Raw genomic sequence first — 17981 nt, 5'->3', positions numbered from 1 at the left:
AATCATACAAGAGTCAAAGACTAGTCCAGAGGATGAACGATATAGAAAGAACAAAATTTCATTTTGGTAGCTTTTATCAGCATAACAGAATATATAGGCATTTTAAATTACAGAATTCTGTATAAAACCGCTCAAAATATTCAATTATTCAAATTTTGGCAGGAAAAAGGGGGCATCCAATTTCATCCTTTTCATTTAATTTTACAGAGTAACAGAGTTAACATAACAGGATGATAAAATGTAGCCAAAACAAGAGTACAAATCAAATTGTCAACCCAGTATAGCAGAGTTAGCTGAACCCCAAGAGAAATTTCCAAAACAGTTCCACATTACATTTCAACTATCAAAGGACCAAATTATAAACTTTCTCCCTATAAAATCTAAGTAACAAGAGGAGAGCTAGCCTCTCCCACCTTTTTTTTTTCTTTCATTATTTCAATGTACACAACATACAAAAGAACCCTATGACATTTTTCTAAAAAAAAAATTGATCTTGATTTTGTACAGGAGGCAAGTACCCAACAATATAGAATCTTTTTTCCTTCAAAAAAAGAAAAAAAAAACAGAAAAATAAAAAAGAGAGAAGAAGAAACCCAAACTCACCTCCATAGAGGACAACAAATCTCCTTAACTTAAATTTCTGATCAAAACTGACTTTTTGTTTTTCTTTTTCATTCCCAAATCCACATTGATCAGCTGATCCTATTGTTGCCACGCAGATTCTGAAGCAAAGCGGAAGCATTCCTTCTCACTTTCTCGTTATCATCTTCCAGAAAGCCAAGACATGTTTCCAAAAGGCCTTCTCTGATGGCTTCCATAGAAGCAACTTCACTGCCACAACACAACGAGTTAAGAGCCAAGAGAGCATACTGAACCCCTCTTGAGCTTCCATTCCTCAGAACCCGACTCAGAATCTGAACGCATCCATGGAACCTCTCCATCTGTTCCCTCCCTTCCTTACACTTTGCAAGAACTCCAACAACCTCAACGGCCCTTTCCAAGCCGCAATCCACGCTCCGAAGAAGAACAGGCACCGCGCCGCACTCCACCGCCCTCCGCCGGTTGTCCGGGAAGGAGCAGAGAGCATAGAGCGCCGTCGCGGCTTCCTTCTTCTCTCTCCCCTTTCCGTCCCTTACGAGTGCCACGAGTGACTCGATCGCGTGAGGGTACGCGCCGATTGTGGCCTTGTTGACCTCCACGACGGCCAGGCTTGTGAGTGTTGTGGCTGCGAGCGCGCGGCAGTCCGGGGATGGATTTCCGGCAGCCGTTCCGGAGATGACGGCGACGAGGCGGGCAACGACTCCCTCGGCGACGAGTCCAACCTTGTTGTGGTCGTCGAGGCTGAGAATGAGAAGCAAAGAGAGAGCGTTCTCGCGGAGGGAACCGTGGTCGTGGGAGTCGACGCAGGAGAGTAGCGGCGGGACGATTCCCGAGTCGGTAAGACGGCGGCGGAAGAGCGAATCGCGCTTGGCGAGTCGAGTGAGTTGGTGGAGCGAGTCAAGCTTGGAGGAAGAAGAGGAAGCGGAGGAGGTGAGGGAAGAGATTAGGGTTTCGGGTTGGGGGTGGGGAGGTGAGGGATTGGGAATTGGAGTTGGAGTGAGAGGGGTAAAGTTGGAAATGAGGCTGCGGAGGGCGTGGTTGGGGATGAGGGAGGCATGATCGGGGAGGGGCAGTTTGGTAATTGGGCAGGTGCGGTGGCCTGCATCGAGCCAGCGCTGTATGGAGGAGCGGTCGAATGTGTGGCCGGAGGAGAGTATGACTGGGTCGGACATTATTTCGAGTGAAATCGGACACTTGAAGTGTTCTGGTAGCTGAGCCGCCATTCCCTTACTCTCCTCTCTCTCTTTCTTTCTTTCTGACAGTGATGAATGGCGGAAACAAGAGAGTGAGTGAGGGGTTTATGGGGGTTTTTGCTTTGGAGGAGGAGGCTGCTCTGCTTTCCTTTCCTCTGCTTTCTTTTCCTTTACTATGCTAATTGTTATTCCCCTTCCTTCCTTTGCCACTGCTACGCTTTTGGAAATTTTTTATTATTTATTACAACAAAATATTGAAATCGCGATTCTGATTCCTCTTCTGGGGGCTCTCAACCCTCTCAAAATACATTTATACCCTCCCCGAGTGACCCACTTCTTCATTCTTTTCTTCTTTTTAAATGTCATTTTCTTTGAGTTCTGAATTTTATTCTCAGCATTCGTCATTACATATCAAAGTCTACATTATTCAAATAATAAATTACTTGTATTGTTTTATTTTGAAAATTTTAAGTGTCACAATACTTGTCTTAGGTATCTCATTTATTTGTATTTGTTTTGGAATTTATTGTTTTTTAGGAAACAGAATTTTATTATTAGTTAAACAGATTGATATTCTAATTCTATATCTGAATTTTATTTTGTCATATAACTAAAACTAGTTGTTAGTAAAACTCTTGTTTAATATAAAAAATGGCAAAATGCAAGAGAAGTTCTATTTTCACACATTGATCGTGAGTTTTAGGAGTGTAAGCAAATTAAATTGGATTTGATATAGACAAAGTTTTTTATATTAAAAATATGGGATCAGATAGAATATTTATATTTTGTTTTGAATTCAATTCACAAATTTGTGGACTAGATCAAATTAGATATTAGATATTACTGATAAAAAAATTCAAAAATATTCTTAAAAAATTGAAAAATTAAAAAATTTGATTCTTTTATATTTATTTATTTTTAAAATATTATTAAATAATAGAAATAAAACAACTAAACATATAAGAATAATAATAATAGAAATTAAACAACTAAATATATTATAATTTTTTTATTTTTTATTTGGATATGAAAATCAGATTAATAGATACATATTTGATAAAAAAAAATACTAGATGATCATAAAAATTTATTATTTTTTGTCATTAATTAGCCATCGTCAATATTTAAAAATATAAACTAAAGCATATTATTAGATTATTGAACTAAAAAAATGGATTGATGACTAAAAATGATGACAAAAAAAATAAATTTTAATAATTCTCTAACATTTTTTAAATTTATTCAAATTTACTATCCATCCTATTTATATGAAAATCAATTAAATCTCGTAGACTTGTGGGTAGAATCATAACGGTAAATTTTATATTAGATACTAATAAATATAAAAAAATTTTGTGATTCGGATTTGAATTTGCATACTCCTAGACCCTAGTAAGTTTAATTATTCTTTTAGTTTGAAGTCTCACTCCTAATCTATTAAATAGAAAGTTAAACTCAATTATAATTGATAACAAAATTGGAATAAAAATTCATTTAAACTCATTTTCTTTTGATGCCAGCAATGTGGTATTTAATTTTTGTAATTTTTTAAGTTTATGTTAATTAGCATTTTCAATATTTATTTATTAGGTGATGAATGTAAAAAATAAACTAAATTAAATTAAAATTCGATATATTGTTATGGTAAACCATGTTTAAATATTTTGTACAGACATTTATCTATATATTGTTATTATATTATATTAATAATACAACAATGTTAGTGGGCATAAACCCCATTATTTTTCCGCTTTTGATTTTTTATATGGAGGAGAGAATGTAGTAATACAACAATGTGGAGAAGAGAGATATTTTACATATATATGGTATTAGCAGAAAACGGACCCTCCGTTTTCAGTTTGAAAAAAATAAAAAAAGTTAAAATTACAATACGGACGGTCCGATTTGTAATTTCAAAAATAAAAAAAATTTAATGTTGAAATCGGACCGTCCGATTTTCATTTCAACAAATTAAAAAAAAATAAAAAATACAAATCGGACCCTCCGATTTCGTGTTTATTTTATTCTTCAAGCAAATCGGACCCTCCGATTTGTAGTTTATTTTTTTATCAAACAAATCGGACCGTCCGATTTGAATAAAACACCATATAAAAAAAACACCTAATTTTCCCATAACAATGTATTACACCTATATTTAGCCAATATAAAAAAAAATTAGCCTTATTTTTCCTCTATTCGAAAAGCAAAATGAAAGAAATGCATGCAAAATGATTTACTATATGGTGTTGTTTTTTTTTTACCAAAAATAGAAAATTCGAACTGACAACTTCTTAATTAAATATGGAAAGACTATGTCATTTGAGTTATTACTCATTAGCTACTATATGGTGTTGTTGTTATATTAATTGTTGGTTTTGTATGTATTTTATGAATAAATATAAATTATTTACAAAATCTAGAATTTACATAATAAATGGAGAACAAATTTATATTGGAATTATTTTTAAGACAATCAGGTAATTTTGTTTTTCAAATGATTTATATAAGTAAATTACTCAAAATTATATCAGCTCATCTTTAGAGGGACTTTTATTTCATTTAAAAATCATGTATTTATTATTTGTAATAACTTCAAAATTAGATGTATGTTAATTTACTTTGTGTCAATTATGACATTCAATTGTAAATTATGAAAGGATGTGACAAGGAAAGCATGATGTTAATTAACTACAAATTTTCGCAGGCCTCTACCAAAACGTAGTTATAAATCCAATAAACAAATTTTAATGGTAGAGTGTTCGTTCACAATTTCAACCATTCAATAGCATTATCAAAACAAAAAGTCTATGGGCATTTTTGGACATACAATAATATTTTATGAGTTGTTGTGAGGTGAGAGTTTATTTTACATTAATTTTGAGTTGAGTCTGACAATATATCTTTGTATATTGAATATATTTCTTGTCCAAATTTTGTTTTGGTTCTGTATTAGTATAAATAATTAAATATTAATATTAATGATCACCCTATTTTTATTTTTTGGAGAGAGAATAATATAAATATTAAGTCATATATTACCAAATCTATTTATAAAAATATGTGAAAATTTAGGTGCAGTTGACTTCATGTAAAGTTAATAATTAAGAATCGTTAAATTATTTGACTAATTTGATTAAATTTTCATCTAACAGCTCTCAACAATCAACTTCACTTAAAGTTAATTATACCTAAATTTTTACAATAAAAATATTTATCTTTAAAAAATATTACACTATTAAATATGTCTGAAACGAACAGTAGAACTGTAAATATAAAGATAAGAGTCAAGGATCAAGACTGAAAACTACAGTAAAACTATTGCCTTTATTCTAAGATGAATATTATGGTGCTTATTACTTTATACTTAAATTATTATAAAAAATAAATAAATAATATTTAATAAATTTGATATGATTTACTTTTTTTTATTTTAAATATTTTATTTTTTATTTTAAAAAAAATTAGACAATTTAAATATTATAATAAAGACACCATAAAATTCACCTACTTCTAAATGCTATCATCTTCTGTGTCGGTTACTTTCCGCAGAAAATGAGAGGGAAAGACGAAAGATATATGGAGATAGAGTGGTGTTTGTTTTCATTAACTTTTTACCTTGTTAACAACAACACTACCAAAAGTCATCTACGTTCACAAGTAATCGCAACTTTAAACAATTAATCCGGCATCATCATATAATAATAAAGTATATAGATAAGGGGTATATATATGTATTCATATTTAATTAAATATATATGAATAATAAGCAGTTATTATCATTTATAGTTGATATTAAAAACTGTTAAATAATAATAAAATACTAGCGGGGCAAAATAAAATATAAGAATAGAAAAGGAATATGGGATATATTAGAGATGCCATTATTCTAAGGCAACATGTCTAGAGAGAGGACAAAGGGATTTTATTTGATGCGGAAAAAATGAAGCCGACCCCCCCGCCCCCTCTAAAAAAAATGTTGGAAAGTATGTTTCTACTAATAATGTATGATTGCATCAGGTATCAAATAAGAAAGCATGGCGTTAATATTATCGTTGAGAACGAATGTGTGTTAATCTTGAAAATGACACATGAATGTCTTCCCAGCATCCAAGTGCCTACCAAGTTTGTCATCTCCAATCTCATGTCAATTTTTTGTTTCTTGTTACAATTTGTGATCTTGATTGTTATATGCACGGGACTGTCTATTATATGATTGAACATCATCATGATGATAAGTGCAGTGTGCATGTTTTCCCGCCACTGTTTTTTTTATGTTTTTCACCGTATTCTCCAATCCAGTAGAACTATGATTAATACGTCGCAAATTCGAGTTTTATTTAATGGTTTGTTGCTGACTAATAAATTATTGCATGCACAAGACGATATTCGAATCCTATAATATTTACTTAAGCGGATTAATGAGTTAATTTCTAAATCAACCCAATTTAATTCCCGGGCCACTGATGTTAGTTTCATGGATTTGATCCATTCTTATTTCATCTTCTACCCTACTTCCAAAGCTAAGCCTAATTAACAAAAGAGTTTTTAAATTTCATTTTTTGCCTCATTCATATTCATACTTTTTTCTCATCAATCTTCTTGTCTCTATCACCATGCTTTAATTTGTTGGAGATGACTCTACCAAAACCAAAATCGAAAGAGATTTATATCTCAAACATTTGGAAATTCAATCACACAAATGCAAGTTATGTAAGAAGATTCGTTTTTATTTCTTTTATCCAATATCTCAGTTGTTATAATTTTACTACCAAAATATGATATCTTGATTTTATTTCGATTTTTAGATTAATTCTTTAAATTCAGATAATGCGAAGCGAATTGAATTAAAAAAACTCTAAAAGAAAAGAATGGTTCAAAAATTTTATTTTAAAGAAAGATAATTGCGCTTATATTTATCATTGTAGGAATTGGGTTTAAGCCCCTTCTCATCAATGGACTCCTGACGTATATGAAAGAGTGCGGTTCGTTCGATAAATTCTTACTTCTCTATCTATTTCTGAGGAAGATAGAAAATAAATTAAATTTAAAAAGTAAATTTTAGTATTTATACAAAAAAATAGATAGCTATATTTTGTTTAGATTAATTTGTCATTGGTAATTTGAACAGAGCAGTGAAACATAAAAAAACAATCAATTTATGCTAGAGTAATAAATTAGCTTCTATTTTGTCATGTAATTTATAAAATTGTATTTAATAAGCCATTCTATATTAAGTATTAACAGATTTTTTTCCCTTTTCATTCTCATGTATTATAGATGAACACACTAAATAATGTTAACAAAAAAAAAAATTAAGTAATGTTAACCAATGACATAATATTAGCAAATTCACGATACGTTATAGATTAATGTTACATGACATATCAGTTAATAGTAACTTATTAAAAAAAATATTGATTAATTAAGAATTGATCGATTAAATACTAATACAAAATACAATTTTAAGAACTAAATTAATACTTTAAAATATTTGGAAACTAAATTATAATAACAGCGCTTTACAGTTTAATTTCTTTACCCTTTAATTTGATGTTTTCAAATGGTTGAAGTCTATAACAAAACTTTTTTCATGCACAAATTACCGGAGAAAAAACCACGGCCGTTGTCAAATGACAACCAGAGAATATCACTATGTGAAAATTGTTACAACACATAGACTTCTTTCTCTCACCGGCACCCCAGTACACCCACACTCTTTCAAAGCAAATATCTAACTACACCTCACAACACTCTCTAATCAAAGAGTACAGAGGAAAAGAAAAATCAGATACAAGCTTAAAGTGTTTCTGACTGGTGCAAAAACAAATGAAGAACTTAGCCTCATATTTATAGCCTAGGCCACCCACTCCATTTGCTATCCTAAGCAATGTGGGACTAATTCAACCAAATCCTAACAATCTCCACCTTGATTGAAATAGTCACACATCTTCAGCTTCCATTGTCAACACCGACAATTCTTTGCTGCCATTGTCTATACCGACAATCATAGTTCAGAGAACTATCATACTCCACCATGAAAGTATACTCACTTGGAATTAGACCACTCCAAGCATTTCGCCTTGGTACAGATCGAAACCTTGCTGAAAATTCATGGTGCAACTTCCAAATTGGCTTTTCCTGGAAGTTCTTCAGCCATCGACCTAACTCCGCCACACACCTTGCATCTCAACGCCAACCAATGCCCGTGTGCAATTGTGGACCTGATTGCCACAACTCATCCTTATCCATGGCAGTGCGGTAATACCATGAGGATACTTCTTGTCTTCTAGAGAACATCATCTTCTCTCATAGAGAGAGCAACCAGAGATCTTCTCCTTCAACGCCTTGTGCAAACCTGATTGTATCAACACATCCTTGACTTGTACTTGCCACAAGCCAAAATTGATTCTTCCATCAAATTTCTCTATTTCAAGCTTCACAGCACTTGAATATCCTGACATTGTTGCAACCGTATACTGGAATATTATAACTCAACTGTAGACCGTGCACTAGGAAGGGTCCCCAGGAAAGAGAGGTGGGTCACAATGGACACACTTAAATACCAAGTCTTTCCTTAGCCAGAACCTTTTCCAAACTGCACTCTCACAGAGTCACACTGCCTTCCAGCAACAACAACAGCAACCAAAGATCAACCTCAAGCCACAGGACAAAATTCTTTTCTGATGTGGAAGGTCAGACTAGGCTGCAACCACAGAGCATACTAAGAATAAATCCCACCGAACCGAAGCTCTGATACCACTTGTTGGGAATAAGACACAATTCCCCCTTGAGAAAACACCTTTGACAGAGAAATAAAATAGACACAATCACAACACAAGAATTTAACGTGGAAACTCCAATTACCGGAGAAAAAACCACGGCCGTTGTCAAATGACAACCAGAGAATATCACTATGTGAAAATTGTTACAACACATAGACTTCTTTCTCTCACCGGCACCCCAGTACACCCACACTCTTTCAAAGCAAATATCTAACTACACCTCACAACACTCTCTAATCAAAGAGTACAGAGGAAAAGAAAAATCAGATACAAGCTTAAAGTGTTTCTGACTGGTGCAAAAACAAATGAAGAACTTAGCCTCATATTTATAGCCTAGGCCACCCACTCCATTTGCTATCCTAAGCAATGTGGGACTAATTCAACCAAATCCTAACAGTGCTTAGGACCTACATATCCAATTATCCATCTACTATTAACACTGTAGAGATTTGTTAGAGTAGTTTTTTGGTGCATTGAACAGAGTCATGCATGCTTGTATTGTCTCAGTTTTAAAAGGGTGAAAATTAGACTTGATGGGTCTCCGTTTAACAACGACTCAATGATTATGTTATGGGTATATTAAAATTAGTTATTATTATAAAATATATATTAGAATATGTTCCGTTAAAAGATATTTTTTTTAAATTATAGTTCGGAAACGCGCTTACTTAGCAGACTTTTTCTAACTCAAAAGGTGAAAATTAGACTTGATGCGTTGGCGTCTCTTTTGCATGTTCCACGTCAAGATCGTCCAAGTTTCGAGGATCACCTTCCGAGTTAGAAGAGGTCTGTTGAGGAAGCGCATTTCCTAACTATAATTCGAAAGAAATATCCTTTAACGGGACAGAATATAAATATGTATTAAAAATAAATTAAATCATATATGTATTTACACACAAATATATTGATGTCTGATTTTAGTAGTTAATTTTGATGTATGAATAACATTTTTATTATTTTACCAATTCATGCGTAGGATAGGAGTAGGAGGCAAGGTCTGAGCACTTTGTTAATTTGTTTAGCTACCCTCATGATTATAAAGTATAAACCATAATAACAATGATGTTCACACATGACCAACTTGTTCAAAGTTCTCCTATTCTCGATTAATACAAGTAGAAAAGTGTTGGATGAACATTATGTTGAAGCAATAATAATTATTGGTGAGAAGGGGGGAAAGGAACTCAGCCTCACCGGACCCTCCTAGAAAAGAAACAAAAGGGAAGGAAGAAACACAAGATGCATCCGTACAATCATTGAGTGACAGCTGTCAGCTGTATGTGCAAGAAAATGATGGACTTTTCAAACTGTTGCGACGGAAAGAGTGTGCATTTGTGTTTTGATCATTGAATGGATGAGAATGGCCCTCAAATCTCTGCCTCAAACACCCCTATGCTAGCTTAATTAATCAGCACACCACGTACTACGTACAAGGAAATATTCAATAATGTGGGGTTTTGCTTTGTTTGTATTTGTCACAAAAGACGGCAACGTGATTCATGAGAAGGCCAAAGTGCCACGTGTTCACCCCTTGGACTCTGTTTATACCATAATTTTTCCTTTTTATTATCTTGTGTATAAAAATATAATAACATGTATAATAATATCTTGTATATTTTTATTTAGTTAGAGAATTGGTCAAATTCTTCAGAAGAAAGTTCATTATGTTAGCTTGGTACAATGATTATAATTGTGATGAGTGCTTTAGGAAAATACATGCAGGTTACTTGACCTTTTATTACCCTGAAATTTCATTTATCTTCTGTACTTTGATGCTACATACCCTATTTGTAATTAAGATGTTTTTGTGTTATGGAAGCGTCACAGCAGTATCTCTGTTCTTCTGATCTCTATCTGAAAATAGGGCCCTTGGGTCTCAATCGCCAATGAGGATGGCATTTCAACATAAACTTTCACTAATAATAGAAGAATTAATTAATATATTTATGTACAAATCCAAATTCCAACATTGTGTACCTAATTTATTCAATTAGTCTGCTATATAATGGCTTTTGATTTGAGTGATGAAGGTGCTTGCAGCCTTGCAGGTCACTTCATAATCATATAGCTCATAGTTACCGACTCCGTTGACTTTCATCTTAATTAATTTTGTCACAAGATATTATTTTCTTGTGATTTTTTTCTTTTTTTTTGTGATTTTCTTGGTTAATTCTCAGTACTAAAACCTTGGGCATATTATATTACTCAATTTAAGCCCAAATTCTAAGCCCTGACTTGTAATAGGCCCAGTGGCCCTCCGAGCTGCTGTATGTGGTCAACCCAAATTTTTTTCACCAAATAAAAAAAAAAAGTCCCAGTTTAGACTTTAGAGTTTTTAAATTATATTTACGGGTTGTTACAGTATTTAATTTATTAGTCTACTTAAATAAGTATTAAGAGTTCAAATATCAATTTGTGCATGAAATAATTCATTGACCAATAACAAACGGTTAAATAAAAGCTCTAATCTGCGACGGATTAATCTTTGTTTTGGTGAGTCGAGGGATACCATGAAAAAAAATCTATTTACATTCACTAAAATGGAGATTCAAAGATATTATATGATAGATTAAAATAAGATTTTAGTTAATAGTCTTTTTTCCTATTGCTGTAAGTTGTAACTACTCTTCCAGAATGTGCATAGAACAAAAAGAGGCTAAGCATGATTCTCATCATTTAATTTGGAATAAGAAAACACAATTTCTTGCATGCAGATTCATATGAATGCTGAGGGAAATTCTTAACGACCCTCTACCAAGGTGACATTGATGTGATTGGAACTAGAGTTGAGTCTAGCAAGTGAAGTTGAATCTGTCTCTGAAAAAAATCTCTCTGAATATAATCCTGGTCTTCCAGGTTGTGGCAGCACTGCACTCTCACTATCCAACATCACAAGAACTAGTGACATTGTTGGCCTGTCTTCTGGGCGGTGTTGAACGCATGAGAGTCCCACTTGTATACACCTTAGAGCTTCAGAGCTAGGAAACTCATTCTCAAGTAAACCATCCATCAGCTCTAATGCTTTACCTTCATTCCAGAGCTTCCATGCCTACCACATTAGTCAGGTTTTGTTTTGAAATACATAGATATTAAGGAAAAGAACCAAATAGATATAAGTTCATATATGTTCACTTTCATACTCACATGGCCTAAAAGATTGAGTTTGTGATCTGGGTGCAAGAATCCTTTGTTTCTCTTGCCGCTCAATATTTCCAACAGTAAAACACCAAAGCTAAAGACATCTGATTTAAAAGAGAATTGACCGTCTATTGCATACTCCGGCGACATATAACCGCTGCAATAGTTGAAAAAGATATATAAACTATTTTAGTGATCAAGTTCAAGAGGGGGAAAAAATGTGAAGATTAAGTCACTAGTCTTTGTGCATACTAGGTTCCAACCACTCTCTTGGTCATTGCTTCAGTCTGATCTCCACCAAACATTCTAGCCATTCCAAAGTCAGAAATCTTTGGATTCATGTTAATATCTAAAAGAACATTACTTGCTTTTAGGTCTCTATGGACTATTCTTAGCCTTGAATCTCTATGAAGGTAGAGAAGCCCTCTCGCGATACCAATGATGATGTCTAGCCTCTTTTGCCAATTGAGGACAGGACGCTTGGTTTCATCTGTCACAGAATGTTCCATAAATTACAAGGTATTTTATTATGTCAAATAATGTTTGTGCCTCTCTATATATAAATATGATTGCAGAGTAATTGAGAAACCAACCAAATAATAATGAGTCCAAGCTTTTGTTTGGCATGTATTCATAGATCAACATCTTGTCTTCTCCATGAATGCAGCAACCAAGAAGCTTTACAAGATTTCGGTGCTGAAGTTGGGAGATCAAAATCACCTCATTCTTGAACTCCTGCAGACCTTGTCCAGAAGTTTCCAAGAGTTTCTTCACTGCTATTTCTTGTCCTGATGGAAGTTCACCCTGAAAGTTCCAACTCATATAATGCATTGTTTGAAAAATAAAATCCTTCATAATTGAGGGCAAAGATCAGTGGTGGTAGTAGTACTAGTAATTTACCTTGTATACAAGACCAAATCCACCTTCTCCAATCTTCTTGTAAACAGAGAAATTCATAGTTGCAGCTTCAATGATGGCAATCTCAAATAATGGGAGTTCATATTCATTCCTCTCACTCCTACTACCTCTTCCATCATTAAATTGAAGGTCCTCTTTTTCAACTGCTAACACCACCAACAAGCCAATTATTAATTTCTATTACTAATTAAAATAATGAAAACAAACAACTATAAAAGGTATTACAAGAGATCTTATGTATACCTCCATTTCTTTGCCATGTCTTAATTATGAACCACAAAGCTAAAACAACAATTGTTGAAGTTAAGGATACTGCCACAGGAAGCAGTATGAATATCTTCTTTTTGTTTCTACCAGCATTTGAATCTAATATCACAAATAAACACATATTAAGAAAGAAAGAAAAGAAAAGAAAATCATGATTCATGAGTTAACTGATTTATTGAGAAAGAAGGGAGTTAATATACCTAGTTGTGAAGCTGAAACTCTGACATAGAGATCTTGACCATACACAGGAGCCTCTCTAATATCAAACAAATCTCCAAACCAAGTAACACATCCTTTGCCACTTGCATTCACATCTAATTTAGCATAAGCTACACAAGAACAATTCTTCAAGCATTCTGCCTCACAGTGATTAATGCTAATGCTATAGTTTGCATGAAACTCTGCAGAATCTGGTAGTTTCAACCCTGTAAGCTTCTCAAATGAGTCTCCTCCACTTTTGCAACCCTTTGAATCCTCCCTCACACATCCACTTGACCAATCTTGAGCTTTTCTAGGCTCAAAACCCTTCAAACACTTGCAACTAGGGGAAGAGCTCTTAACAATGCTGCAACTTCCATAAGCACCACAAAGGGCATAATCATCACAATGGTCCCCTTGGACTGAGAACTCAGAAACCCAGCTTGACTTGTGATCATTCCAAGAGAAATGGCGAATGGAACCGGATGGCGTAAGCACGAACCTCGAGATCATGTTGTCCTTAGCCTCATATGAGTAAGAAACTTCATCAGAATCAAAAACAAATACTGCTTTGAAAACCGGGTTTGAACTGAGAACTGGATCACCTTTGAACTGTTGCCCATACCATGGTCCACTTCTGAAGATTTTCTTGTTCCTCTTGTTTAGAAAAAGCTGAGGAATTCCACGAGGGTCAACACTGTAGGTGTAGTCACCATTAGAAGGATCATCATAGCTCTTCCAAGAACTCAAATGTCGGTTCAAGCCGGTTTTGAATCTCCAACCAAGTCTCATCCCTGGCACCAATGTGTCACATGGATAATCAAAACTCTGCCATATATATTTCTCAGAGCTTCTTCCATCAATATCTTTAAGAACAAGATTTCCAGTGTCTAGAAGCTGTGCCACTGGATTTCTTGCAGGTCTAGAAGAATTTGAAGACCAAATAACATTTCCTTTGTGGCTGTGAACTATGAGTTTCCCATCATTGCTGAATGTTAAGGATCCATCATCACCAAAATCATGAGCAAGTGGATTGTCTCTGTTTGCAACCCAAATAACAGTTTTCTTAGGAACATTTTTGTACCATATCCCAAGATATCTACGAGTGGAGTTGCTACCAAGATTAAAGAAACCTAGTTCAAAATTCTGGGAAGGTGAGACTAGTGTTTTGTTGCCAGTGATGGTTTGTGGTGGACTTAAGGTATCATATGCTTCCAAAAATGTTGCAAAAATGGCTATGAAGAAGTAGCAAAAAGTGACAAGAAATGAAAATGAAAGGCTCAAGTGTGTTCTTCTTCTCTCCATTGAGTTTTACTACTGATAGTTCTTCATAATACTACTTCAGAAGTTTAATTAAAAAGATAAAATGCATGCTAGCTGTTAAGTTTGTTGTTCCCAAAATCCAAAGTTTGATGACTATAATTGACACAATAAATTAAGCCAAAAAATTGTGCAATTTGGAGTAGGTGTAACTTAGGGACCCCTTGTTTTTCCTTTGACAATTCAGTAATTCACTCATGAAATATTGAAATATACAACATATACTGTTTTGTTTCTCTTATTTCAGTGTGACTGTATTTGTTGAAACTGAAAATTCATCTGATCAACACTGACTGAAATACTAGGTGTGGGAATTTGATTTGATAACGTTTTTTTTTTTTAAATAATAACTCTTTATTTAACTGTTTATAAATGTGGTTAGACAATAACCATACTGATCTTTTCAGTAAACTTCAGCAAATGAATAGGTAACTGAAATTAACAACTTGGTGAAATAATGTTAGAAGTCAATTATATGTTAACTTTTCATCTATTGTCAACTTTAGGTCATCAGCCTTAAGAAAACTATGTTTTATTGGTGGGATAACTGTGACTTTAATAATACTAGAGAGTTATATTATATTTATTTATTTTATATGAATTATTGTGCTAATTTTTCAATTTCTAACTATTATATTAAAGTTTAATAGAATACATATTTTTATTGAATACTATATAATTAATAAAATCACTGTAATATTCTATATAAAATGAGCACATTAAATATTTGTGAAGAATGAATTAAAGACATTGAAGCTAAATGGAGAAGTAGGAAATAAGAAACATGGTTTGAAATTTCTGACCACTAAGACAAAACCACCTTATTGGAGGCATTACAGCTTTCTAATCATAATCTAATCAGTAATTAATCACTGTGCATGAGGAAATATTACAATATTGTAACATCACATGCCCACTGAGAGTGACAGCAAGAAGAAACATGGTCAATAAGAGTGGTGGATGATGTTGACACTTTGCAATTGCTTTTTACCTAACTCTTAAAGCAAAGGCAATGATAGAATGTTTAAAGTCTCGATATCACATTCTACGCTCCTATGTTTTTGAAGTTTCAACTCTCTCTGCACTATCTATAATCTAGACTTCTAGTAACATTAATAGGTGGAGACTGGAGACATAAACCTAAGAAACATTGGAACATTGTATCCCTATTTCTTCGTTTTCCTAAGAGATGATCACATGAAGTACATTGGTGACAGCTTATAATTTTGGAAGAGTTTCAAGTGAGAACGCAGTGTTTTAATTGTTTTAACCAGTTAAAATAACTGAATGCTTTTGGTACATTTAAAATTTTTTCTATAATTTTTTTTCGGACAAAGATATATGTATCTTAAGAGTTTCAAAGGTCATCGGGTCAATTATATTAAGAGTGGACAATTTTGACTAGTATATTTTTTTTTTTACTAATATGTTATATGTGATCTGAAATACTTTTTGGTATTGGGCCATTAATATCCATAAAGGCTCAATACATGAAACCTGAGGTGAAATAGAAGAAAAATAAAAGAAATTGTCTGAATAAAATACCTGTCAGAATTACCAATCAGATAAATAAAAGATTGCTAAAGAAAGGGCCAGATGAAGAGATAAAAAAAAGTGGCTTTTATCATGAAATTTTTACTCTCCTGTTTGTTAGAGCTTGTAGTGCTGTTGCGGAAGTCACTACCAAAGGAGAGGAACTACTGCCACCGTTATTTTGCTGTGTCCTTCACCGTGGACACTGGAGACGGTCACTAAAGCTGCTGATGTTCCATCCTCTTGTTTCTTTTGGTAAAACTAATTTTGTTTTGTTTTGTCTTGTCTTGCAGTAAAATTATACTATTGACTTTATCCTATCCTATTTGATGTTTTTTTCTGTCTTTGCTCAATTTTAAACTATAGTAAAATGTTGGATTGGCTACTATTGTTATCGTTGTTGTCCCATGTTGTTATTACTACGGCTGTTGTTAATGTTACTACAGTGACAATTATTGTTGTTATTGTCCCTGTTTAAAATTTGTGCTCTTTTCATTCTACCAACCATCCTCACTTTTTAATTCCATACTCAGGATTTGGTCTTTTGAGATCATATTGTGAGGAGATTTTATATTTATACCGTTTAACTTTTTAGTTTATACTATTCGAAATTTTTAATTATATTTACAAAATTATTATTGAAAATTTTTGATTTGATTAGAATAATTGATTTATTATAGTTGAATAATTATTTTTATAAAGCTCATACTTTACAAATTTTATATGAGACTATATATATATATATATATATATATATATATATATATATATGATGAAACTTATATTATTTTAGAATATTTGGTTTTACTCAAATATATATTTTTAAATTATTGAAGTATTTGTTGGTACTCGTTTATTTAAAAATTGTGAAATATGTTTAAATTTTTTTATTGAAAAAGTATAATTGGAAAAGATTTCTAATGAGAAAGTATTATTTCATTTGAGTCGATATCTTATATATAAAAAGATTTGTTGTATTTGAAATTATATATTTTGAATTGGTTTGGGAGGCTCGTATTAGAAAATCGTAGTTAACGGTGGTTATGACTTAATTTATATGCATCTAACTGAGATTTCAGCTAGCAAGCGGGATGTTGCTAGCCTAATGTATAAGTCACACATTAGATCTGTTATTCTGCTAGGATACATAAAAAAAAATTACCTATAGAGATGGAGCCACCCATGTGTGGACTTTTGATTTGATTTCTGTATGAGGACTCTCTTATTGATTCACTTATTATTATTAATTATTATTTTCTAATTAAAATTACTTTGATAATAATGTTTATATAGTCTCATGTCGATTATGGATGCATTGTCTAGTCACTGAGTTACAAAATTCACTCCTTTTTTTTTAAATATATTTTTCAAAAACAAATGCTTGACTATGTCAGACATTCTATTTAAGAATAACGATCTGCAATGAGTATCTATTCTTTGTCGAGTTTCTAGATGAATATGCTCCATATGTCATAAGCAAGATCTAACCGTTCTTAATTATTTTAAGAGGAGTGCTAGAGAGCCAACAAATTTTGTGATTTGTAACCATCAATTAGCCATTATGGGTTGTTTTAATGGTGTGAGATTACTTTTCTTTTGATGGCTTAAATGCTAACAAGATTTTAATAAACGTGCTGGTTCTAAACTTTCTGTTATTTTAATTTTTGTTAAAAATATATAATTATTTATTTTAAAATTTGTAAAATATTTATAACTTTTTTATTTAATTTATATTTAAATATATTAGGCTTGCTATATAATTATTTTTTTAGCACCGGTCATGACTCATTTTAGTTCATGACAAAGACCAAACAAAAAAAAGCAAAGCCATAAAATTTGCTTGAATGTTTATAGTTACTAGGTTGCCTCCTTATACACTGAGGCCTTTAAATGTAACATTTTAAAAGAATATAGTATTTATATAATTTTTGATGAAATAAATATTAGTTTCTATTTAATTCATAAACTCTGCAACTGTTAGACAATAAACACAATCACACAACTATATTGCAGTGAAAAAAAAAATAAAGGA

General features: G+C 32.7%; 2 protein-coding genes across 2 annotated transcripts; both read right to left on the bottom strand.

Annotated features, from left to right (window-relative positions):
* Positions 1-310: 310 nt before the first annotated feature.
* On the bottom strand, positions 311-2167 carry LOC112714712 (U-box domain-containing protein 8). Its single transcript, XM_025766373.3, has one exon. The coding sequence runs from the start codon at positions 1821-1823 to the stop codon at positions 693-695; it is 1131 nt and encodes a 376-aa protein (XP_025622158.1). The 5' UTR covers positions 1824-2167; the 3' UTR covers positions 311-692.
* An 8949-nt stretch (positions 2168-11116) lies between these two features.
* On the bottom strand, positions 11117-14711 carry LOC112714711 (G-type lectin S-receptor-like serine/threonine-protein kinase At4g27290). The gene is made up of 7 exons (XM_025766370.3): positions 13099-14711; positions 12875-12997; positions 12614-12774; positions 12307-12517; positions 11966-12203; positions 11720-11870; positions 11117-11624 (listed from the first exon to the last, which is right to left on the bottom strand). The coding sequence occupies exons 1-7, from the start codon at positions 14399-14401 to the stop codon at positions 11316-11318; spliced, it is 2496 nt and encodes an 831-aa protein (XP_025622155.1). The 5' UTR covers positions 14402-14711; the 3' UTR covers positions 11117-11315.
* Positions 14712-17981: the final 3270 nt, after the last annotated feature.

The sequence above is a fragment of the Arachis hypogaea genome, chromosome 10 (genome assembly GCF_003086295.3).
Source record: "Arachis hypogaea cultivar Tifrunner chromosome 10, arahy.Tifrunner.gnm2.J5K5, whole genome shotgun sequence".
NCBI lineage: Eukaryota > Viridiplantae > Streptophyta > Magnoliopsida > Fabales > Fabaceae > Arachis > Arachis hypogaea.
The sequence above is the reverse complement of the archived record's forward strand: the minus strand, read 5'-3'. Positions and strand labels throughout refer to the sequence as shown.